A 25,365-nucleotide genomic window follows, 5' to 3' on the forward strand; every position below is an offset into this window, starting at 1 on the left:
GGACTTTGTTATATAAAATTAAATAAAAAATACTCTATATGCATAAAAAAAAAAAAAAAAAAGAAAGAAAAACACAGGTAGCCACTAGCTGAAACAAGTGTACTTCAGTAGGGGTGGGGCAGACATTTTTGGGTTTTGGTGTTTTTTTTTTTTTTAATAAAATAAAATTAATTATATGGAAAAAAAAAAAAGAATTAATTCCTGTCATCTTTTTAACTGAACCCAGTGTGAGTACTTCTCGGGTAGGATGTTGCCCACTATGTTTACTACACCCGGAAACAGCAGGAGAGGAAAGTGCTCTTTTGAAATACAGAAGCAGGAGGCTGCAGAGAAACCTCATCTCAGACCCCTCGACCTGACTCCTGCAGACTCCTGGACTTCACCCCAGGCGGAAATAATGGCACAGCTGTCTCTCCATTCCCCTCTGCGTCTCTGTGTGTTAGCAGTAAGAAAGACAGATGTTTATCTATTCCTGACATCCTGCATTCTTTTGTAAGCCGGAGACCCCAGTACCTCCACTGCCCCAGAGTTTGAAAGGGTACTTTCTCAGTGACTTCCTAGTCAGGGGACAGATTAATGGATACAAATGGTATTTCTCTCTTGGAATTTAGATTCTGGCTCTTTAGACACCAAAAGGGGAAATTACCACCGTGTTCACTGTGTACTTAATATCGAGTGTCCCAACCACCACGGTCTCTCCGAGGACATGTCTTCCTGTGCAGTGCACAGACAATGAGTCAAGAGCATTGGTGTGTGATTTTTGAAACTGAATCAGGATAAAATGACTTCAAGAGAAATGACTGGTGGGGACCTCTAAGTAATGTGGCACCCTCAACTAGATGATGTTGACACAGGAAGGACATTTCCTCCCAGACATCCTGAAGTCATTTAAATTTCTCAAAATATAGGTGACTTACATGATAAAAAGTTCTGTTTTAGTTAAGAATTAACAAAAGTAAAAGTATGGATTTTAATGAAGATATGAAGTAAAAAACATCAAATTTTTAATAATAGGCACACAAATAATTTAAAATCACTAAAGCATACTACATAAAAGGGAGAATTGATACAGTTCTTCATTGTGAGTCATTTAATTCAGACAAAAATGTAAATATAAAACACTGATGCTTCCAATGAAAACTTAATTTTAGGAATTTCAGGAAATATCCTAAGAAGAAAACACCCTTGTTACCAAGCAGCACACAGCCCCTGTGCCGAGGGGCTGTCAGAGCTCAGCGTCCCCTCTGCAGATGCTGAACACCTCCCTGAGCCACACTGCTCCTCCTCCCACAGCCTGCCTGGCCCTGACCACCTTCTGATTCTGCACTTGGGTGCAGAGCACTTACCCAGATGGACGTGGCAGGGGAGGACTCCGCCTGAGGAGACCTGCACAGGCTTAGGCGAGGGGGTTTTGATGCATCTCTGCAGTTTGTAATTTTAGTGTTCTGAGAAGGTGACAAGTTCCGGCTGGGGACATGGAAATGTGGCATCCCAGTGGAACTCCATACCTGCCTGTCACAGTACTTTGTCCTGGATAACAGCCACCTGGGGAGAGCTGAGCACAAACTATCTGAGCTCCCCTGCTGCAGGAAGGATCAAAAAGTTTGTCCCATAGACAACCCTAACTTTTCTCACTTTGCTCCTTAGACTTAATTCAAACCAATTTTATTCACTATGATGTCTCTATTCTGGGATGAAGATTCCTGGGTCTCCCATGACTCCCCATAGTTCCAAGGATTCTTTCCCTACACTGTGTGATGGGCAACCCTCTTCTTGGGTTGCTTATAATTCTCCCCCATGGGACATGTATTCATATCAGGGAGGATTAAGTTAAAGCTTTTTAATATGAAGTGAGAATAAGTTGTTGAACAAGTCTTTGAACACATATGATCAGATAGGGCTTATCTAGGAAGGAGGACACCCAGAGCTTGTTGTTACTAGGGCCACCACAGTCCAGCCTCATCCTGAACCCTGCACTTCTCTTCATTTTCGTGTGTGTGTGTGTGTCTGTGTATGTGTGTGCGCGCGTGCGTGCGCGCGCACGCGCGTGTGTGCATGCATGCACGCACACACCCATGCATGCACATGTGCGTGTGAAAGAGAGATGTAGGCATGTGTATGCTCATGTGCCTGGGAACTCTCCCTTGTGTGAATGTCAGAAGTCATCTTCAGACGTCATCTATTTTTCTCCACCTCATTTGTTGAGACCAGGTCTCTCACTGAACCTGAGAGTAATTGATTCAACTAGACTGGTGGGGCAGTCTTACAAGCATGTGCATACATGTCCTACCTTTACTTGTATGTTGGGGTTCTGACCTCTGAACCTCATGCATATATAATAATCATTTTATCCAGTGAGCCAACTCTCCCCCTGATGTTAATACTTGAAAACCATTCCATCTCCACTAACACCAGGGATTAAGTAAGATGGGTGGTATAGTATACTGATGCCCCTAGACCCTACCACCTCTGGACTAAATAAGATGCTTCATAGAATGTTTCTAAGAGGTCCTAGAGTGTAGCCATTAGTACTTGTTAATGGCCAGAGCTCTAGAGTCAGTCAGCATGGATATAAAGTCTCTGGTACATAATGATGGAGCCAGGAACAGATGTGCAACCTGTCAGAACCCCCATTATTCATATGTCCAATGAGGAAGCAATTCTCACTTCCAGGGTGTTGTGGGGTTAAGGGAGTAATAGATAGTAGGTGCTTCGCGTCTGGCAGGTGCTCTCTAAGTAATACTGGAGAGGTCTGACTTTGTGTATACTCATCAGGGGACACTGCAGGAAGCTGTGTTTGGTCCATGGCAGATGCTGTAAAAAATGTCTGAGAGAGTGTGTGTGGCTGTTACCACTGCAGACTAAGCTGTGGTGACAAAAATCCATTACTAAAATAATATAGATGCTCTCTAGCTTTAGACTGAGCATAAAACTACATTTCCCAATACCCTTTGCAGATCAGAAGAGGCATGAGATTCTGGCCAGTGCTAGCTAGGCTGAGGTCACTGGGTCTTGGATTCTCTTTATTCCCCAGCCCCCAGCATCACTCTTGACATTTTAGTACTTGTAGCTGTTAAACCCCAATTTCATTTTGTTGACATGTGATGTGTTGTCAGGCAACATGACTCATTAAACATAAAAAGCTTTAGGTTATTAAACATATTGTAGGTCTTTGAAGTGTTTGAAGACCATCTATCTATCTAAATGGATCTGTTTAACCTTGAAAACATACCTAATACAACTACAAGTTTGATTACCATAATTGACTAGCTACCAACCTTCATTTTTTAATTACACATTACATTTTTAAATGAGATGCATAAGCATAACACCCAAATAAGAGCAGAAACATAAATATAGTATAGGAAAAATAACTTACAGTTTGTATCAATAAACCAAAATCCATACCATTGTAAAATACTTTGAGATTAATAGTTGTTTTATAGATTAAAGTATATTTCATAATCCAATCTTTTTTCCTATCATTCCTATATCATAGCCACCTTTCTTCCTATAGAAACAGATCTTTGAATTTAACTCTTTTGTTTAGCTTTTTTCTTTCTGACTATGACCAATAACAACTTGTAACCACCACCCTACCACCCCTTAAATGACAAGAAATATCCACAATCCATCTTTTGGGAATGTGGGTATTGTTTTTTCTAGACTTATTTTTAATTTTATGGGGTGCTAGAATCTTTGTGGAAACCTTGAGAAAATCACGATAATGGTTAAGTTCTGGCTAGAGTAGTCTATGTGGCTGGACCATCTCAGCCAGCAGCCTTGAAGCTGTTCTGGATGCAGAACTCAGAGAAGACTGCAGCACAGGGTCTCTGAGATGTTGATTCATCTGGACCACCCATTTTTATTGGTGTCTGGTCCCCTTGCTTTGAAAAATAATAAAGTTTTAAAGGTAACATACATATTTGTATTAATACAAATAGAGACTGTGTGTTGGGCACAAGTTAGGCAAAGATGCTTGAACATGTATTTTCCTAGATTCATTTCTTTATGTCTGTAGCCAGAATTTTAAGGGGGGGTCTTCTCCAATCAAATCTGATCCATATCAACCTGGAATGAATCCACAGCCTCTCATTTCCTGTGGAAATTAAAGCAGAGCCTCTCACCTAAAGCAACACATCTTTTAACTTTATCTTGAAGTCAAGATATTTTTAAAATATATATGTTGGTTTAATCTAGCAGCTTTCATAAACCAATGTCTATTAGCAGACAAAAATTCAAAGACAACACAATAACATACAGGATTCAGACTCTCTGTGTATTTCTATCTTTATGTGGCTTATATATATATATATATATATTTTTTTTTTTTTTTTTTTTTTTTTTTGTCTGTATGAGCAAAACTGAAACCACTGTGCAACTTAACTCATGGCTTCTCCCAATTTGGTTCTGAGAGCTTAGCCTCGTGGTAGAGGAGACATGTTTACTACCCCATCTTTGGGAAGTTTTTGAGTACAAGCTGCCACCAAATAGCATGCCACATGCTGTTCATAAAAGCCCATATAAGTGTTCTGTAGCAGGGCTCTTAAAAGACTTGAGTCTCTGTTTGTTGCTACCTCCTAGCCTACCTGAGAGAAGGTGGTTACCAGGAAGCAGTGTTTGGTTCTGTTTTTGTGTTTTTAGAACCCTTTTTTTTTTAAAAGCTTTCTACATTGCCCCACATTGAAATGACATTTGTAGGCAGAGTTTTGCATGCAGACCACGAGTTCCCCAATAACCTCACAGAGATTTATAATTACTTATAAATGCTAGAATGATAGCTTAGGCTTGTTTTCAGCTAGCTCTTATAACTCAAATTAACCCATTTCTATTAATCAACATGCTGCTCCAAGGCTCGTTTACCTCACCTGTGTACTTCCCATGTTGTTTCTTCTGAATCTGGCTGGTGACTCCTGAGACCCTGCCCTTCTTCCCAGTGTTCTCTCTGCCCCAAAAATCCTACCTAGCCATCAGACAGCCAGCTTTTTGTTAACCCATGAAAGTAATACATATTTACAGTGTACAAAAAAGATTATTCCACAGCACCACTGGTCTTATCCAGGTCACTTTCTGGGCTCAATGTTTTGTCCCACTGACTCCCTGTCCTCTCTCCAATGTGCGGTGCCAGTAGTTACTGTCTATTACAGTGAGACTGGAGCCCAGGATGACTCAGCCTGAACCCCTCCTCTGAACTGAGATTGACTGCAGCAGAGCTTTTGCATTTCCCATGTGAACTTCGGAATGACCAAGTTGGAGAAGTGATATCACATGCATGTGAACTTCCCATCAGTATGTTGCACATGTCTTCAGACTGCACTGTGCAGGTATTTCTCGGAGCTGGACCTAAGTGTGTCTTTGTGATAATACAGGTGGTTTTTCAGTTTGCATCTCCAGTTCCAGTGTTCAGCTGAAGTGTAGAGAAGCACCTGGCTTTTCTTTGTTAGCCCTGATTCCACAGTCTTGTTTTAATTGTCTGTAACTGGGAGGAAGTTTATTAATCATCAGGGGTTCTCTTCATAAAAAAGTCACTTACAAATAGTAAGTTTTGTCTCTTTTCCCACCTGCAATCCTTTCATTTCCATTCAGTGTTTCTCCTAGTTAATGATATTACAGGGACAATGAGATGGCCATCAGGTAAAGCCTGACAAGTTGGGTTTGGTCCCAAGAAATGGTAGAACTGATTCTTACAAGTTGTCTTCTGATCTCCATGACAATGAAAGAAATGAAGGAAAGAAAACAGAAAATTAGTTATTGCACTAGACAAGAACCTAGCTTGTCGCTGAATGATGTAAGGAAGGACAGCTTACTATATTCATGACCTTCAGAGAAGGTTTGATAAAATTCATCAGAGAAATCATCTGGAGATTTTTTTTTTACATTATTCATTCATTCACTTTTTTTTCAGTGATGTGATTCTATTATAGTCTCTATTTCTCCTCTGGGATGTTTTGTCTCTGAAGGAATTAATTAGTTTCATCTAAGCTTTTAACACTCTGAGATGCTTCTCTGTGCTCCTTTTCATATTCCTAAAGCATTCATATTATCAACAGTGGTAGTCACTGTTTCATTTCTGGCTAAGAAAAGAATATTTGATTTTAATTCTTTTAGAAAACCAGAATTGATACTCATTTTCTTCCCTCTATGGATAACTATTTTCAGCTTTTAAATGATTTTCCTCTGTTTCTTTAAACAAATTCACACTTTGTTTTATAATTTACTCAAGTGAAGTTTAAATTACTATCACCAGCTTTTTCTTCTTTCCAGGATACACACCATGTTATATAGCTCCTACACTGTGGATCTTGGTTTACCACAGACCACAAAGTTAACAAATTGGTTCCATTTCATCCTCCTCATCTTTCTTCATTGTCCCTCTTATTTTTAGAAATAGAATCCAGAGCCTCACTATACACTTGCTAGACAAATACTCCATCATTGAGCTACATGCCTAGCCCCTTATTTCTATTTCAATTTTCCTGGTATTAAAGGTGTATCCCACCACATCTAGCTAATTTGACTTCTTTTAAACTCACATTTAGCTCTGACTTGCAACTCTAACACCAAGAAACTAAATGCTGCATGTGAAAATATATTAAGGAGGGCTCCTGTCACACACAGGGAGAGAACACTTGAGCTTTGTTATGCCCAAGTCACGAAGACTTGGCCACCGAGGCCACCAAAGGCCACCTAGGAGACAGACTCACCGAACTGCAAAAGCAAGATTTATTGCTCTATCTAACCACTGTAGGGAACTTGTTTAGCACACTGATGCAGCAGCCACCAGAGGAGGTGACTTTCTAGTCTCCTGCTGGGGTATTTAAAGGCAAAACCTGCAGGTTTACATCAGCGGGTGAGGAGAGGTATGGGTAGATTCCTGATTGGTTGACACTTAGGGAAGTTTTTCAAAGTCTTATTTTGGCATGAAATACTTGTTTACCAGTTATTCTTATTGATTGATCATTGCTGGGAGGGAAAATTCTGTGGTTTCTGTGGTTTTGTCTTTTTCTTGAAGGTGACCTGTTGCAGTTTCCAGTAATTAAGTATCCTGGAGACTAAAGTGGGAGGGTTTGGTCTGTCCTGGAGTTACTTTGTGTCCAGTTTTGGCCCTTCATGTAACTCCATCCTCTCTAGTTTACCTTGCTCTTAAAAGACTATGTTAATCTCATCAATCAAAAATAAAACGACTATCACAGTTTAAAACCAAATTTGAAGTAAGCTTTAATTATATACTGGCCAGGTGGATGGGTTCTGGCCAAGTTCATACCCAGGTTCCCAGGGAAACGTCCCTGAATCAGTTTGTATCTGCTTAAGAAGAAAAACACGGGCTGTGTGGTAGCAGCACACACCTTTAATCCTCTCGAGACAGAGGCAGGAAGATTACTGTGAGTTCAAGGCCAGCCTGGTCTACAAAGCTACACAGAGAAACCCTGTCTCAAAAAAAAAAAGGAGGAGGAAGAGGAAAAAGAATGAGGAGGAGAAGAGAGAAGAAGAAGAAGAAGAAGAAGAAGAAGAAGAAGGAAGAAGAAGAAGAAGCAGCCATAATTCATTGCATTTCCCATCAAGTCCAGGTTCAATCAGGGGCAAGCATATATTCTGGCATACCTCCAGCCTATGAACCTCCTGCCCACATGTGATCAAGGACATCTAGTGCAGATGGGTCAGACAAACTTGTTTAGGGGAGTGAAAAAAATTCATGGCTTATTATCTCCCATAAACAATAGCCTCCGACACTTCAAGAACTATCTGTCCTTGGACAACGGGCTTGCAGATCAGAGGCATTTTTGTTTCATTGGTCTGTTAGGCATAGTAATTAAAACTTAAAAGGTAACTTTGGCTCTCATGCCTACTGGGAACTCACAGGAAGTACCAGGAGTCCCACAGGACAGGAGAGGCTTTACTCACCATAAAATAGATTTCAGTTGATTATACCTTGGGACCAGTCATAGAGAATAGGTGTGTGCCACAGGGAGTCAGGGTCTGCGTGTATATGTCATGTTTTGTTTTTCCACTCATTCACTGATGGACAACCACACCGAGACCAGAACTTGACAAGTGCTATGGATGTTTGTGCAGGCATTTCTGTTCCTTCAGGAGTGGCAGTCCTTGGTGGGGCTATAAACGGAGACAGATCTGCAGGTGAGGTTTTCAGGAGAAGCTGCCAGCCCTACCAGCTATGCCCCCACCCCATGCATTTCCTCCACCCAGAGGATGGTTTCTGTGTAGCCCTATGAGGGAACTTTTTTCTTGGGGTACTTTTTCTTTTAATTCTGAGATCTATATAATTAGTTCATTTGTGTCATGAGAAATACTAGTTTCAGCTTGCTGTTTGTTTTTTAATAAAACAACTTAACTAGCTAGAGCAAACAGTACTCATTATCCTTGTTATTACTGATTTGAAATACTATGTGTTATAGTGTACATATTATCAGGGGAATTATGTCTTAATTCACAATAATATATTGCTTTCCTCTTTTTACTTTAGAGATAAAATAGGACAGTTGTTTATGTAAGTATCTTAAAGATCTTGAGGGAATTTAAAGAATGCTAAATGCTTGAGAATGGAGTGAAGTTCATGATGAATAGCTACTCTCATGGTGGATACTCAACCATTAACAATATGCCATGCCAGTTTTTAGCCAGGACAAATTCTTTTTTTTTTTTTTTTTTTTTTTTTTTTGGATTTTCGAGACAGGGTTTCTCTGTATTGTTTTGGAGCCTATCCTGGCACTCACTCTGTAGACCAGGATGGCCTCCAACTCACAGAGACCCGCCTGCCTCTGCCTCCCGAGTGCTGGAACTAAAGGCATGCGCCACCAACGTCCTGCCCCAGGACACATTCTTATCCAAAGTTTACTATCAAAATTACAAGGGAACAGCATTAGCTCTTGAACATACTAAAAGATGTAGCATAAATGTAAAACCAATCAATCTGGTTTTGAGTTCACATTTGCTTGGCTGATACAGTAAATGAATATTTTTCAGTATATGTATACAGTGTACACACACACACACACACACACACACACACACACACTGAAATCATTTGTCTATGAGTCCATCTAGTCCATTGATAGTCAACGCGGGAGACGGCTAGAATTCTTCCCTAGTAGGTAATCCTTCCATTTGAACTCACTAACAATTGTACAAGTTTTACAATGCATTTGACACAAGAGGAAGTAGTAGTTGGCAGTGTAAGGATTCGGGCATTACGCTGGCCTGCCCCTGTCACCTGGCAGAATGCACTCAGGCAGTCCCCTGGTCAGCCCAGGGTTCCATGAATACTAGTCTGTGGACAGGTGTAAAGGACCCCTTTAAAAGACAGACCCTCTTCGCCCACTTACTCTTCTCTCTTTGCTCTCCCCCCCCCCCCCCTACTCTTTTCTGTTCCTGGTGTCTCCATGTCTCTTTATCTTCCCTGTCACTCCCCCTTCTAAATAAACTTCTCATTCAAGCTCTGTCTGCCTGGCGTGTTATTCCCTCTGCACCCTCGTCTGCTATGGGACCTGCTATGCTCTCCCACGTGGTCCCTTACCTTGGTACCCCTACTCAGGACACCACCTCTTTCCAGCTTTTTCCTATAACTGTAACAAAAGAACAACAGGCAGTACTTTCTGTAACATGTGGTCATCTTTAATGCACATAAAAACTTAGTCCAGCAATGGATACACACCCCAGCCATAGCTGGGAAATCGTGGGGGCAGATGATCCAAGTGGTAAAAATCTCTTCCATTGTTTCTCAGGCATTTACTATGTTATGTGGTTCTTTGCTTCAAACATGAGAAAAACCAATAGAATGTGTTACTGCTAACTTAAGCCCCAGTCCTCTTCCACATCCTCCGGTTCTTTCTCTAGAAAGATGCTTATTCAGACTGGGCTGAGACAAATTCTCAACTTGGTTTCCATCTCTGTAATAGTTACTGATCAATCATTTTTATGTTTATTGGGCATTTGGAACCCATCTCTTGAAAACTATTCTCATATCCGTAGCCCATCATTTTATGAGTTCCTTTATATTCTACACATTAATCCTATCATGTTCAGCTATCAAGGTTCTGTAGTGTCTTGTTCCACCACGCTCCAAAAGCGCCCACCCCAGCTCCCAGCCTGTAACGACTTCCAGCGCTCAGTCTCCTCCCACAGACTATGCAAGAGATCGGCAGATCACTAACTCCCGGAACCAGAACCACCTGACTGGCTACAAACCTCCAACTAGACCTCCTAGGCAGAGGTACCGCCCCTTCCGGCAAGTGTGGCGCGTGCGCAGTGGAAAGAGGCGCGGATCTGGTTGGGTAAAGCTTCGAGGGCTATAGCAGCGACGGCGCAGGACATAAGCGTCATCAGCAGGCGCGGGTCAGTGTCGTCCTCAGAGTGCGTCCCTGCCTGGCCTTGGTCCCTTAGCAACGTCTTCGGGCCCTCCCCCTCCTTTTCAGACCCTTTCCGCGGCCTTGCCTACAGGGATGCTTCACCGAAATCTGCCTGAGATCCGGAGAAGGGAAACGGCCTAAAAATGAGTATGTGTGAAAAGTAACTTCCAAGCACCTCACATCCTGGTAATAGGTATCAAACGGAAAGGGGAAGCTCGGGGGGCGTGTTTCTGCCGTGACAGAAGCAGCCCTCACAGGCTCTGACACAGGCTCCCGGTGTTCATCTTCCTTCCGGTGCAGGAGGCTCGGTTTTCTTATTAGCATCACATATACACTGACAAGTCTCGTCCTTGCTGCTTATCACTAATCCTAAGGCTATCCGCAGACTCGTAGTTGGCTCTTCCTTTTTCTCACAGTGCTCAGAGCACGTTTACTAAAGGTGCTCTGAGACTTGTGGGAGGACTGTGGGAGTGTGCTAAGATGGAAATTATGTCAGTCACTGTGTGCGTGCAGAGAAAAGCTCCCTGATCTCCACAACTGTGCCCTGCAACAGCCTTTTCTCTTGTCAGGCAGGAGAGGAGGAGCAACCCCATTGGATACCAGACCAACTTGAATTCACCCTGGGTGGGCAGTCCTTCCACACCTTTCTGTGCTCTGTCTTCTGTATTCCATGAAGTGTGCTTTGTCTATCACATTCCGTTCATCTCAGGAAGGTCCTAGAACACGAAGCCACTCTTATGAGATTCTGCATCATTGCTTGTCCACACTCGTGGCCTGGAGAATGGTGTGGCTTCCAGTCTATCTCAAGCTGTGGTCCATTGCAAAGAGTGACATGTGCCTATGGCCTGATGGGCTCCAGCCACCCCTTCATTTACTGGTATAGAGATGTTGCTTTGGGTCCAAGGACAGCTCACAATCTCAGACTTGGGAGCCCTATCTCTGCTTGATCCCTCTCATTACAAAGGGAGCATCTGGGTGTCCATCCATCCCTAATCTTGCAAAGTCCCCAGAGTCACACCTGGGTTCATACTTCAGGCTCCCTTGTGACTGGGCCTGGGATGAGGCAGAACATGGTGGTGTGGTAAGTCAAGTGCCCCATCTTAAGGTGGCCAGGAAGCAGAGACCAGGAACAGGAAGGGACCCAGATCAAAACACACCCTACCTTTAATAGATCTGCCACTTACCAATAACCATTTGAAACATCATCCTTAACAGATGTGTCCAGCCTGTGACCCAGGGCCCACAGGCATCCCAGGAACTATGGCTGTAATCCAACACATGTGCATGAAGTCTATCACAATGTCAAAATGTGGATACCCTGGAAAATACAGATTATACCAGACACAGGTGTGCGAGTTTCTAAAGTTCCTGGCGTCTCTCAGTCCTCAAGCCCCTGGCAATGATACAGACCATCAGGAGGTCCTGGGAGCAGGAAGACAGAAAGGTCATGAGTTCAAGTGCAGCTTGGGCTAGAGTGAAACACCGTTTCAGGAAGGAAAAAGAAAAGAAAAGACCCCTCAACAGCTGAGGATGCAGCCCGGTGGAAGAGTTATGCCTCCCATAGTTTCTATGCCTCAGCCTGAGTGGGCTCCCTTCACATTGCTGGGGAGATGGTGTTCACAAGCTCATTTTCCCAGTCTGTGTTCATCATGAATTCAGTCCCTGCTCAGCACTATGCCCTGGAACGTAAAACATGAACCCTGAAGATCCAGCTCATCAGAGATCACCACGTGCACGAAGCCTTCCTCATGCCCCAGCCCTCTCCAGCCTTGACCTGGCAGTGTTGTAATATATCCATGACCTCTACACCTACACCTGGGAAGACACTGGGCCCAAAGCAGGAAACGGAAAGTGGGGGGGGGGACTGAATGTCAGAGCAGATCACCTCTGTGTTAAGTCATCAATGTTGTATATTATTCCCCAACTGACACCCTGTCTCCAGAGCCTACATTCCTCTGGACTTTCCCCAGGAGCCTGAGAACAGGTAACACCACAGCCTCACTGAGGCTCTGCTTGATTTTTATTCCAACTTTACCTTTTCATAACCCTAGCAGATATTCTACTAGAGCTGTTGGTATGGCAGTCACATTAAGGGCAGGAATCTACCTGTGACCTCTGAGCAATGACAGGGACACAGGATGGGAAGAGAGAACACCACTCAGGACTGGAGGAAGCAGGCTGTGGGACACAGATGGAGGCAGAGAGGCCTGAGGGGGCTCAGGGAGGAACTGGAGGAGGCTGGGAGTCTCCACACCAGGATGAGCCCATCCATCTCTCCTCTTCTTCCTGCTGCATGTTGCAAGTAGATCAAGAACAGAGAAGGTCAGGGGCAGCATCAGGAGAGGGAACACAGCACTCCAATGCCCAGATGAGGCTTTCCCAAGTTTTGTATGACATTGGTTTCCAGGATTGACACATGTGTACCCCACTTGGTCTTTGTGGACAGGACAGAGGGGGGCTGCTTTAGAGATAACCCACAGGGCTGTAACTGGGGGCTTGCATTCTCAGTTTTGTGAACTCAACCTTGCTATGAGTGGGCTAGCCTGACCTGTAATTATCTGGATGTGACATTCATCTCATCCTTTACTGAAGGCCACCTCCTCAACATAGACACTTCTGGGCTGGGCAGGGAATGGCAGGGGGCAGGGCAGGGCAGGGGGCAAGTCAGGCAGGGGGCAGGGGCAGGGAAGGCAAGGCAGGGGGCAGGGGCAGGGAAGGCAAGGCAGGACAATTCCTTGGGTCTTGACTTTTGTCTCCTTTCATCACCACTTCTCCCCCTGCTCCAGCCCTGGTTTCTTCCCTCTGATGTCCAAGGTCTACATGAATATATCCCGAGGACTTGTTCTCTTGAGATGACAGACAAGTTAAATCACACATCCCATGCGGGCACACAATTGTTAGCTGAAAAACACAGTGTAGATGAGGTCAATGCACAAATACATCTCAGTGCCTCCTCCTCACCTCCTGGCTTCGGGTGTCTTGCCATTCTTCCCTTTGATTGGAACTACTTTGTTCCTGGAGACCTGACCTTTCCTCTGGACTGGCATGCAGCAGCACAGTTTTACTGCACAGTTCACCACTCTCCTCATCACTCTCTTCCAGCCTGGGCAGTGTCTGTGAGTACAAGCTATCATCACACTGTCAGTCTGGTCATTGGACAAGGACACGGGTTCTGATGATAGATCCCCAGATGATGAGCCACTTTCTGTTGTATGAGCACCCTTGGTGGTCAGGGTCCAGAGTTCTTCCCTGGGAAGTGAGCTTTTTTCTGGAGGTGTGTCCTGAGAGCCCACATGACTCTCAGGCTCAGCACCACAGCTACTCCTGGAGTGGGTGCAGAGGGCAGTAGCATCATCATAATGGCAGGCTTCCCTGAAATAAGAGATGGTCCTCTTCAGCAGACAGCGCTGGGGATCAGTATACATGATGGCCCTCTTGATTCCCTTCATTCTTAAATGCGTCTCACCATTGGGAAGTTGACATTTATCGGGAAGGGTGTGAAGGGCAGGCTTGCTGGCTCTCCGGTTCAGGGGAAGAGGGGAGGTGGAAAGATTGGTAGGGGTCACACAAGGTGTATCACCTGGCTGCACAGGCGTCACTTGGTTCTCTTGGCTACTCTCCCAGCTGCTCTTGTGTTGTAACATCAGATACGTAGCCATTGTTTCATTGAAAGTTTGCACTTTTAAAGATTCCAGAACCTCATTAGGGTCATACCCCAAATTAGCCATGCTGATTAAGATAATGGGGTTTGGGAGACTGGGGAACTGCTCCAAGGAAAACTCAAGAGAAGGAATCTCACCTTGTGTGAGCCATGGGTGGTGCATGATGCAGTCTATAGTGGCCCTCTTGCTGGGGTCAAGGGTGAGTAACTGCCTGATTACATTTAGCACATTTGCAGAAAGATAAGATGGGCAGTAGTATTTCAAACACAGGATCTTCTGCTTTATCCCGGGATTGGTAGGTGCTTGAAAAGGGAGGCACCCTGTGGTCATAAAGTAGAGCAGGACTCCCAGGCTCCACATGTCGGCCGCAGGCCCATCATAGTCTTTCCCCTGCAGGAGCTCTGGGGCACAAAATGGGAGGCTGCAAAAGAAAGAGTGCAGCTTCTGCCCAGGGCTCACCTGAACACCCACCCCAAAGTCACTGAGTTTGATGTTGCCCTCGCCATCCACCAGGATATTTTCTGGCCTCAGGTCCCCATGCACCACACCTTTTGAATGACAGTAATGCACAGCACTCCCAATCTGCTGGAATAATCGGCGGGCCTCCTCTTCCTGCAGATGTCCATCCTCCTGGATCCTGTCCAGCAGCCCTCCCCCACTCGCATATTCCATCACGAGGTAGGTGTTGACAGTGGTGTTGATTATCTGATAAAGCTGGATGACATTGGGATGACTGAGGGATTTCATGATGTCAATTTCAGATGTGACAAAGGAGGAATTTCTTGGCAGGACTTTCATTGCCACCTGGGTCTTGGTTAGGAGGTGGCAGGCGAGCTTCACTTCACCAAAGCTGCCTTGGCAGATAGTGTTCAAGATCTTGTAACTATTTCTGAGGGGTGCCTCATCGAAGACTGTGACCTTGAGGTCCAGCACCACCATTATCACGCCAATTAACAGTGCTAGGTTAAAAATTAAAATAACCGAAATCAGTTCTCAGAGGGAAACATGACTCTAATTCCCACATTAGAAAGGCAGAGTGGGCAGTGCTCTTGCTACTTCCTGCCCAGCTTGCTGCACCTGCTGTGTGCCTGGGAAACGAGTTGCCCGAAACACATCTCAAATAGACAATTTAATGATGCTCCTCAAGGCCACAGAAAACCAAATCAAACCAAGCAGTAGACTTCAAAAGCAGAAAAAGCAGAGCAGGAGTGAAGGAGATGGAATGTAAAGGAATATGAAAGCTTGTAGAGATGGAGCATTAACTGAAAGCAGTGCTGCTGAAAGCCTGAACCCAGGTCACAGAGAACGTGAATAAAATAAGAGATAAAAAGGCTACATTATTATAGCCGATGCCACTGACATCCAGAGCACAGGTGGGGTATTTTGAAAACCTACATTCCATTGAACTGGAAACATCTGGAATAACAGCTATTTCTAGACTCACATAGCCCACCAACATCAAACCAAGAAGCGGAAAACACCAACAGGCAACAAGATCAAAATAGTGATTAAATAGTCCCCAGAAAAGAACCCCCAGGGCCAGATGGATTCACTGAGGACCTGAAGACCCTTTACAGAAGGACCACACCATACCAACATTCAGTTCCCTAAAGCAGAAAAGGAAAGAGCCCACCCTACAAAGCTGGAAGGATTCTGACATCAAAGCTAGAGAGAGGCACAAACAAAGGGAAAATTATAGGCAAATTTCCAGGACAGGTGTAGATGTGAAAATTCTTTATAAGAATACTTAATACTCTACACCAAATTAAATAACACATTAAGAAGGCCTTACTTCATGACTAAGATGAGATTGTTCACACAGAGAGAGACAGAGAAAAGAGAGAAGGAGGCAATGGAATCAAGGACGAGGAAAACACACTTAGCCATAAAGAATGACTGTCATTTTCAGGAAAATGGGTAGAACTAGAGATCATGTATTAAAAACTCTATAGAGCTGGCTAGGTGACTCAGGCAATAAAGGTGGAACCCACAGTGAAAGGAGAGAACTAACTTCTAAAAATTGTCCTCCTACCTCCACACGTGCTATAGAATATGCACAGATACAAAAATAAATTAAAAAACAAAAAACTCCCAATACCTATCTATAGTCTGAGCCCTAAATTCCTAAAGCCAAACCAAGAAGCCAGGAAACAAGTTCACTATGTCAAAGCCCAGCAGGTCAAATTCAACAAATCACCAATGTCCAAGTCCACAACCCACCAGCCAAGAGCTGTCCAAACTGTAAAACCCAGCTACAGCCTGTGCTTCTTATGGACAGGGACCTTGTATTGCTCATAATGGCTCCATGTGATGTCAAAGGAAGAAACAGATCAACCCCAGTTGGGCACACTCCACAGCAAGCACACCCCTACAGAGTGTTTCAGTTTTCCTTCACTGAGACTATACTAGGTTTCTCATCATTGTGAGCAAAACCCTAAAAAGAAGCAACTTAGAGGAGGAAGGGATTTCTTCGACTCTTACTTTGTGGGAGCAGTGGAGACATTGGGGTGGGAACCACTAGTTCTTGACACAGAAGCTATATGGCTGCTTGAGGTGGCTAGTCATACTGTGTTCCATCCCCCACCCCAGTGCCCGTCCGTCCACTTCTCTGAGCTAGAAGCCACCTCTCCAGGGTTCTATAATGTCCCCAGGCACCACCTTCTGGGATCAATTGTTCAAACACAGAAGACATCTCCAATCCAACCCATCGTGTCTGCTAGAATGCCAGCGGCTCCAGAGAGGAGGGTAAGTCTGATATATGGGGAGAGTTGGGTGAGTGAGAAAACCCACAAGCACTGGCAGGGGAGGGTTGCACTCACTGCTGGGTTGGGACATATTAACCAATTAACTGATTTGTTAGAAATCTAAGTTCTTTTAATAGCAGATTTAGAAGCCTTTGGTTAAAGTGTGCTCATTTCTCATCTGGGCTCACCAAATGGTCCTGCTAGAGCTTCTATAAAGGGACTGGTCCTGCAGAAAGATACCAGCAAGATCTCCAAGACACAGGATAGATATCCCAGAAAAGCTATGGTGAACATCAAGTGATGATAGTGTACCTACAACCAGAGGCCTTGAACCAGACCAATGACTCATTGCAGTGGACAGTTGCCAGTCAAGCTGATGGAACAAAAGTGTATACCATATGATACACTGAAGCCTCCAATGACATCAGGATGGATGGAGAAGCAGAAGAGGAGAGGCACAAATTTTGTTTTGAATATGGTATGTTCTTGTTATTGTTTTGTTTTCATGGTTTTTTTTTCTTTTTGTGTTCTTGCTTTTGTTCACTTGCTTGTTTACTTTGTTTTGTTTTCTTTCATGGGGGAATGCAACAGGGGTGAAGGAGAAATATGGTGGGCCAAAAAGAGACAAGAATCGGGGTGTGTGAAGTGAAACCCCCAAAAATTCAATTAAGAAGTTGAAAAACAAGGAAAGAAAAGAAAAACTGGTTCGAAACAAGTCAAACTAAGGCTGGGCACTTAAAAGTGATAATAAGATTTCATGTGGCTGGTTGGTGGTGGCACATGCCTTTAATCCCAACACTCAGGAGACAGAGGTAGGTGGATCTCTGTGAGTTCAAGGGCAGCCTGGTCTACTGAGTGAGTTCCAGGACAGACTCTAAAGCTACAGAGAAACCCTGTCTTGAAAAATGGAAGGAAAGAAGGAAGGAATGGAAGGAAGGAAGGAAATTAAAAAAAGAAAAAGACTGTGTGGATTTATCTGGGAGCTGGGTAACAGACCCCCAAAAGAGCTAAAGAGCAAAAGAGTAAAGCGACCAACAATACCAGGCTGGGACTTCCAACCCTAACCCTAACTCTAAGCCTGTGACTGCTCAGGCACCCAGCTTTGAGGACTGAGTAACTACTGAATTCCCAGACTCTCCAGTGTGTGAACAGCCATTTGGGGAGTACTCATCAGTTTTCACGGAAGCTGGTCTAACACGTTCATTGCAATATATAACTATTGTACCATGCCCTGGAGCCATACCCTGGAGCAGACACAGTGGAAATGTGCAGCTTTGGCCTAGGCATAAGCTCAGCCATGATCCCTGTAGGATGAGAAGGAGGGTGAGTTTGAAAGGATGGAAAATACAGCCTAACAGGCCCTTGAGTACATGATCCTGGCCTAGTAAGAGAACAGGAAATGAGCTGACTAACTGCTTATCTGACTTCGGTAAACTGCTTGTGAAACACCTGCCCCAGTGACCTATCCTAACTGCCATTTGTCAACCCACCCAGGAGCCCACGCAAATGCAGACCTCTGGGGCTATAGAAAACTGATTGGTCTATAAAGCGAGGGCTTGGATGATTTAAAATGATTGGTATAGAAACTATAGAATGGTTTAAATTGATTGGCCCACACCTCGCGGGCTCTTGATGCTATGGGATGATTGGTTTGCAATGTGTGGGCTTTGTTGTAAACCTTATAAAAGCTGTCTCGATTCTGCACTCAGGGTCCTCAGTCCTCTACCCCTGCGTGGCGTATGACTGTGGACCCGAGCGCACTTGGAATAAAAGTACTCTTGGTGTTTGCATCAAGACCGCTTCTCGTGTGTAATTTGGGGTGTTTCCTTTCCTGAGTCAGAGTGTGAAGGTCCTCGCTTTGAGGGTCTTTCAAGTTATGCCATTGACTCACTGGCCATGAGTAACATGAAGCTAGAGAAGAAATGAGAGAAAGAGGTTGGATGTGGTAACTCAAGACTACTAAGGGCTCCCAGAGGGGCTTGCCCTTCGTTCCAAAGTGAAAAGGGTAGAGGAAGGAAGAAAGGAGTAGGTTTCCTGGTAAGACAGGAGCTTGTTGAGAGGAAGGCTCACCAAATATGCTACCAGAGGAAGACTCAGGGTTGTCCCATGAAATTCAGGTTCTTTGTGTCTCAAAAGAATTGAGCAAGACAGAGTAGCTGTTATAATTTTTTAAAACAACAGAAGAGAGAGATGCTATCATGTAACAGGGCTCATATGGAGGGTTTTTTTCTTGGGGGAAGGACTGGGAAAGGGGAGAAGGGAGGGTAGAGACTGGCCTCTGGAGATAAAAGTGGCAGAGGAGAGAGAGAGAGGAGGTGGGTTGGGCTGCCTTTAGGAGGGGACATAGTATAGCTGATGACATTGTTGGGACCCTGAGAAGGTCAGAGTACTACCTGAGTACTGACAAGCACATCCTGCCAGGTGACAGAGGGCAGGCCAGGATAATGCCCGAATGGTAACAATAGTAACAATGAAAGTACAGATCTATTAAAAGAAAGTAAAGGCTGGAGAGGTGGCTCATTCATGAAAGTGCTTATCACACAAGCATGAGAACCAGAATTCATAAGTACTGCCATGTCACATGTTTGTAACCCAAGGCTGGGGACATTATGACATCTAAACAGGCTTAAAGGCCTTTGAAGATGGATTCCATCCTCACCCTCCATTTTGGACTCAATCCTGTGTTTTCTTGATAACACAAGAAAGGGAAGCATAATTCCTCCTTCTTAGGCCTTAAAATGATGTGTAAAAGTGAAGTTATAAGGGCCTTGTTGAGGCATTCTTGTGTATAGAAACTAGAGGCTGAAACATCAAGGTTACCCTCTGAAAGCCAGTTTGCAGAGGAAGAGTGGAGGCTTCATCTAATGAACAGAGCATAAGGAGAAAAGCCCAGGAAAAACAAGGTGATTTTGTAAATGTCTTATAGAAGGCCATATCCCTGGAGGCCCAACTGAGTGCTTCCCCCTCAGTTTACTAGCCCATTACTATTCTGGAAAGTTCCATTTTCTTAATAAATTGTCTCTATTTCTGTTTTTAACCCTGTATCCCTGTTGCAATATTTTATTCTGCAACACGACTCAGGAGCCTGCGATGGGGTACCTCTGAATTCAACCTGCAGACCTGCACAGGGCCTGCTTTCCCTTTTCTCTTTTTCAGATACCAGCCAAGAGCCTGTGCATACTTCCCCTAGTGTTCTGGGCTTCCTCGCTGATTCTCTGACCCCACATCTGACTTTAAAGGCACGACCTTTTCTGTGCCTCTACTCCTGTAGCTGCCTGGATTTTTTTACTTGCTTCTCCTGTTGTTTTCTCTCAAACTTTAACAAAATTGTTTGGGCGGGAAAGGTTCCTTCCGGTCCCATTTTAAAAGATTTGATTAATGAGAGGTCCAAAAAGAGACCTTGGTAACACTGTCACTGTAGTTCCTGCAAAAAAAAAAAAAAAAAAAAAAGTCCCTTTAAAGCACATTACTGGAACAAGCCATGGGGACTTCACTCTCTTCTACCTGTAAGCAAGCACTGGACATCAGTCATAAATAATACCACATGCCTTCATGCATGAGTCTCCCTGCCTTGATGACTTCCTGACACCAAAGTACAGGAACAGTTTTGAAGAGTCCATAAACAAATCCCCACACCGTTGCAGGATTTGTTTCTCTGTGAAGATGTGTCTCTCTCCTTCCTTGCCTGCCTAAGGCACCTTCTGTTTTATTTAATGAAGACCTGAATAGCCAATAGCTAGGCAGCAGAGGATAGGCAGGACTTCCAGGCAACGATAAGAACTATGATAAGAATTTGAGGTGGGGGATTTGCCAGCAAGGCATGGAGGAAGTCGGATATTCAGTACTGAGAAGAGGTAATAAGTCATGTGGCAGAACATGGATTAATATGAACAGGTTAAGTATGGGAACCAACTTGGGTCTTTGCAAGAGCAGTATCTGCTCTTAATTCCTAAGCCATTCCTCTAGCTCCTATAAATAAATTTTTAGTTCATAAATTTATTATGTTTTAAAACAAACAAACAAAAACTCTCTAGGGGCTGAAGATGGCTCAGAGGCTTCCAAAGAACCAGAGTTCAGTTGTCATGGAACTGACTACACTCTGTGACCCTTCAATACTTCCTTCCTTGTTGGCCTGACTTTGCTGAGGATTATATAGAACTACCTGCCTTTTAGGATCACCCCAAACTACCTCCTCTGAAACTTAACTTTTCTGGTCATGTCTGCCTGCCCTGTTTCATTTCCTACTTTTCAATAAATTCTCTTTAATCCTGGATACCAACCCCTTTCAAGACCTTTTTAGTAGTCAACAGGCCAAAAAAAAAAAAAAAAAAAAAAAAAAAAAAAAAGTCACCAAGATGAAAGCCCAGAGTTCTCACTCCCACATGCAAGGACCTCAAGTATCCCTGAGCTCAAAAGAAAAGCATAGGCAAATGTCTGGAGTGGCCTGTAAGCTGTCCCTACAATCTGGAGGATGGTTGGGAAGACTCCTCGATTTGGGTTAGAGGTCTTTTCAGGTTGAAGTGGAGGCAGACAGAGGCCATCTAGCAGATTTTCCCAGTTAGTAACTTGGATCTGCTAGGTGGTTTCTCTGAAGATGTCACACCTGGTAGCCTCAGCAGGCAAGGCTGCAGGAAAGATAGCTCACATACAGGGATTCTAACCATAAAACTGGGAAAGATCTGGAAACCATGGCTTTGACTTTTGTAGTTGAATAATGTAAGAAATCCTAAGAATCCAAGATCAAGTCAAAATTGCAAGTATATGATAACTGAAAGGCAGTGAGCTAGAATCTTCATGCACTACAGTTTCTTCTGTCTTTAGTTTCCCCAACTTATTTGTACGATCTTAAATAAAGTATAATAGTCACTGGCCATACAAGCTTTATTTTTTTTAAAGACTCCCACCACCACCTTAAGGTTTATCTGTACACACCCGGGAGGCAGAGGCCGTTCTTCATAATTCGAAGCCAACCTGGTCTACATAGAGGGTTCCAGGACAGATAGTGTTACATAATGCGACTGTCTCAAAACAAAAAAAAAAAAAAAAAAAAAAAAAAAAAACCAACTTATTTTTAATCATATATTGTGTGTGAGTGTAAACCATATTGCCCAGGTCAGAAGAGGACAACAGATCTCCTGGAACTGGAGCTGAAGTTACAAGTGATTTCCAGCTGCCTGCCATCAGTGCTGGGAACCAAACTCAAGACCTCTCCAAGGGTAGTATCCAAGAGTGGTATACATTTTAACCACTGAGTGTCTCTCCAGCCCCAACCCAGGCTTAAATAAAATCTGGCTTGCTGGAAGTTACAAGACTGTCAAGGGTCAAGGGAAGACTCCTGTCAGAGATGACTTGTAGAAACTTGGGTGAGTTTTCTGAAGCACTCCTACAGGCTGTTGGAAGGTGTCATCCTTTACTTACAAGACCAAGAACCTTAATATTAAGGAACAAGGCCAGTTTTCCAGGGCCACCTATTGACCTGTTTTCTTTTTTCAAAATAATTTATTTTATTTGCAGTGGTGCTTTGCTTACATGTGTGTATGTGTAAGGGTGCTCTTAACCACTGAGCCATCTCTCCAGCCCCTTGACCTGTTTTCTTTAAAACTTTCTGCTGACATTATATAGGACATTCCAGTTTGTGGTTTGAATGTGAAATGTCTCCAGACTCATGGGTTTCAACTTTGCTTAACAGCCAATTGTGCTAGTTTGTAAGGCTATAGAACTCTAGGGGGTAGTCTCACTGGAGGGAGTGTGCCTCTGTTTCATGTGCCTATCATAATGCCTTCCTTGCTACAATGATCTGTTTCCCTTCAAACTGTAAGCCAAAACAATCCCTCCCTGCCTCCAGTGTTGTTAAAAAGCCTTTCTAGGTATAGTGGTGTATACCTATAATCCCAGCACTTGAGGGGGAAATGCATCGAGTTTGAGGCCAGCCTGGGCTATATAGAAAGACCTCATTCCAAAACAAAAACAAAACCAAGCCTATGTGGACACTGGGTGCTGGCCATCATTGTTAACAGAACACTGTAAGCAGCTGCAACTCAAGTGAGTTGCTCTTGATTCAATTCTTTCCCCCACCCTCAAAGTCATATCCTTTAATAGATGCAGCTTAAAAAGATTTCCTCATAGACTGAGTTGGGTTTCCCAATATTTATATGCAGAGGGCCTAGGTCAGTCCTATGCAGGTTGTCAGTTCAGTCTCCATGATCGCCTGTGAGCCCATGTTAGTTGATTCTGTGGGTTTCTTGTGGTGCCCTTAAACCTTCTGGATCCTTCTCTTCAGCAGGGTTCCCTGACTTTGGTCTAATGTTTGACTGTGGGTCTCTACATCTGCTTCCACCAGTTGCTAGATGAAGCCTCTCTGATGACAATGGGGCTAGGCACCAATCTGGGGGTGAAGAAGCCTGGCCTCTAGGGGGTGGAATGCTTCTGCCAGAGGTGTGGGCTAGGATTGATTCAACTCTCCACTTATCTGTCGTTCTTTCTCATCTATTGTTTTTTGCTTATGAAGACACATGGCGGTTTAAATGTGAATTATTGGGGCTGGAGAGTTGGCTCAGGGATTAAGACCATGTACTGCATGAACTGCTTTTCCAGCAGACTAGAGTTCCATTCCTAGCACCTATGTCAGATGGCTTACATTCACTTGTCACCAGGTGTTGGTGGCACGTACCTTTAGTTCCAGCACCCTAAGGCTGAAGCAGCTGATCTACAGAGTGAGTTCCATGATAGCCAGGACTATACAGAGAAAAAAAAACCAAAACAGTCACTTGCTAACTCTAGTTCTAGGGAACCCGACACCTCTTATGGCCTCCACAGGCACATGAACAAACAGACACATAATTACAGATATAATTATTTGTAGAGCGTCTTAGCAGTACTGTGTAATATCCATCATTCTTTTCTGTTTTTTGGTGAGTGCACCACTCCTGCCTAGCCCTGACAGATGCCATGTGTCATGCTCTATATGGGTGTTCCAGTTTCTTGAGCCCATCAATGAGTAATTCCAGGCAGGTCTGTACATCATTAACACCTTATGATTGAAATTTTACCTGAAAGCATGTTTTGCTCTTGTTTTATATGTGAAGTTGTATCCAGTAAAATCTACAACACGGCCACAACTCCCAAATCTGGCCAGTTCCATGATTTGGGCTCTTTTTAAACACTTAAATAATTTAAAATTATTATTAATACTTATTTTGGGGGTTGGAGAGATAGCTCCATAGTTAAGGACACTGGCTGCTCTTCCAGAGGACCCAGTTTGATTTCTAGAACTATCATTGCAGCTCACTTCAACTCCGGCCCCATGGGATCTGACATCCTTTTCTGGCCTGTGAGCACCAGGTACGCATATTAGTCATACATGCAGGCAAAACACTTTCATACATATTTTTATGTATAAGTGCCTGCATGTATGAGTGCCATGTGCATGTAGCAACTGAAAAGAGCAAAAGATCCCTTAAGACCAGAGTTATAGGCATGGGTGCTAGAAACTGAACCTGGGGCCTTTGCAAGAGCAAGTGTTCTTAACCACTTGGCCATCTTACCAGCTGTTTTTGGCTCTGAACTAAGTAAGACTCAGCTCTCTACCTCTCCATATCTCAAGAGGCACAACTTTGTGTATGGGTGCTGTACTGGTAATTTTATGTAACTTGACACATTACAATCATCAGGGGAGAGCCTGAATTGAGAAAATACCCCATAAGATCAGGCTGTAAGAAGTATGTAAGATATTTTCTTAGGGGGAGGGCACAGTCCATTATGGATGGTACCATCCCTGGAATGGTGGTCCTGAGTACATAATAAAGTAGGCTGAGCAAGCCAGTAAGGAACACTCCTCCATGGTCTCTGTATCAGCTCCTGCCTGAGATCCTGTCCTGGCTCCCTTTGTTGATAAACTGTGTATGATGTGGACACCTAAGCCCAATAAACCTCTCCTCCCCAAGTTGCGTTGATCATGGTGTTTCATCACAGCAACCACAACCCTAAGAAAGGTATTTTGCTTGTACCTATGTCTGTACACAACATGCAGAACTCACACAGCTCAGTAGTTGTTGGATCCTTGGAACTGGAGCTACAGAAGTGAGCTACCATGTAGGTGCTGAGAACTGAACCTTGGTCCTCTAGAAGAGCAGCAAGCCCTCTAGCAAATGCTCTTTAACCACTGAGCCATCTCTCCAGCCCTAACCTCACAAGCTTACAGTGGTGGCACCTGCCCGGAGCGGCAAGGTGGCATCCTGATACTCAAGAGTGGAATGTGGGCTGGACCACTTCTCACAAAGAACTGTGGCAGAGGGGGGGACGGACGGACAATGCCACTCACTGACTGGGGGCTGTGGGGTAACTTGGTGAGTGTCCCTTGGTTTTTGAGATTAAATTACAAAAAGGCCGTGCCTATTATCTCAATCTTTCTTGCTAAGGTATGGCTCATATGGCAAGAAACTGAGAACCAGAAAGAACTGAAGCTTCAACCTGACAACCCACAGATTCAATTCACTTCAGTCCTGCCAAAAGTGGCTCTAGAGTTTGTGAGGAGCTAGCCAAGGCTGGTGATAATCCCAGTGAAGGGAGCACCTAGAAAAGCCATGCCTGAGCCCC

General features: G+C 44.0%; 1 protein-coding gene across 1 annotated transcript; it reads right to left on the minus strand.

Moving 5' to 3' along the window:
• Window positions 1-13,321: 13,321 nt before the first annotated feature.
• On the minus strand, window positions 13,322-14,965 carry LOC127236001 (sperm motility kinase X-like). The gene has a single exon (XM_051203391.1). It carries the CDS (start codon window positions 14,963-14,965, stop codon window positions 13,322-13,324), a length of 1,644 nt encoding a protein of 547 aa, XP_051059348.1.
• Between the last annotated feature and the right edge of the window lie 10,400 nt (window positions 14,966-25,365).

The sequence above is a fragment of the Phodopus roborovskii genome, unplaced genomic scaffold (genome assembly GCF_943737965.1).
Source record: "Phodopus roborovskii unplaced genomic scaffold, PHOROB, whole genome shotgun sequence".
In the NCBI taxonomy this organism is placed as follows: domain Eukaryota; kingdom Metazoa; phylum Chordata; class Mammalia; order Rodentia; family Cricetidae; genus Phodopus; species Phodopus roborovskii.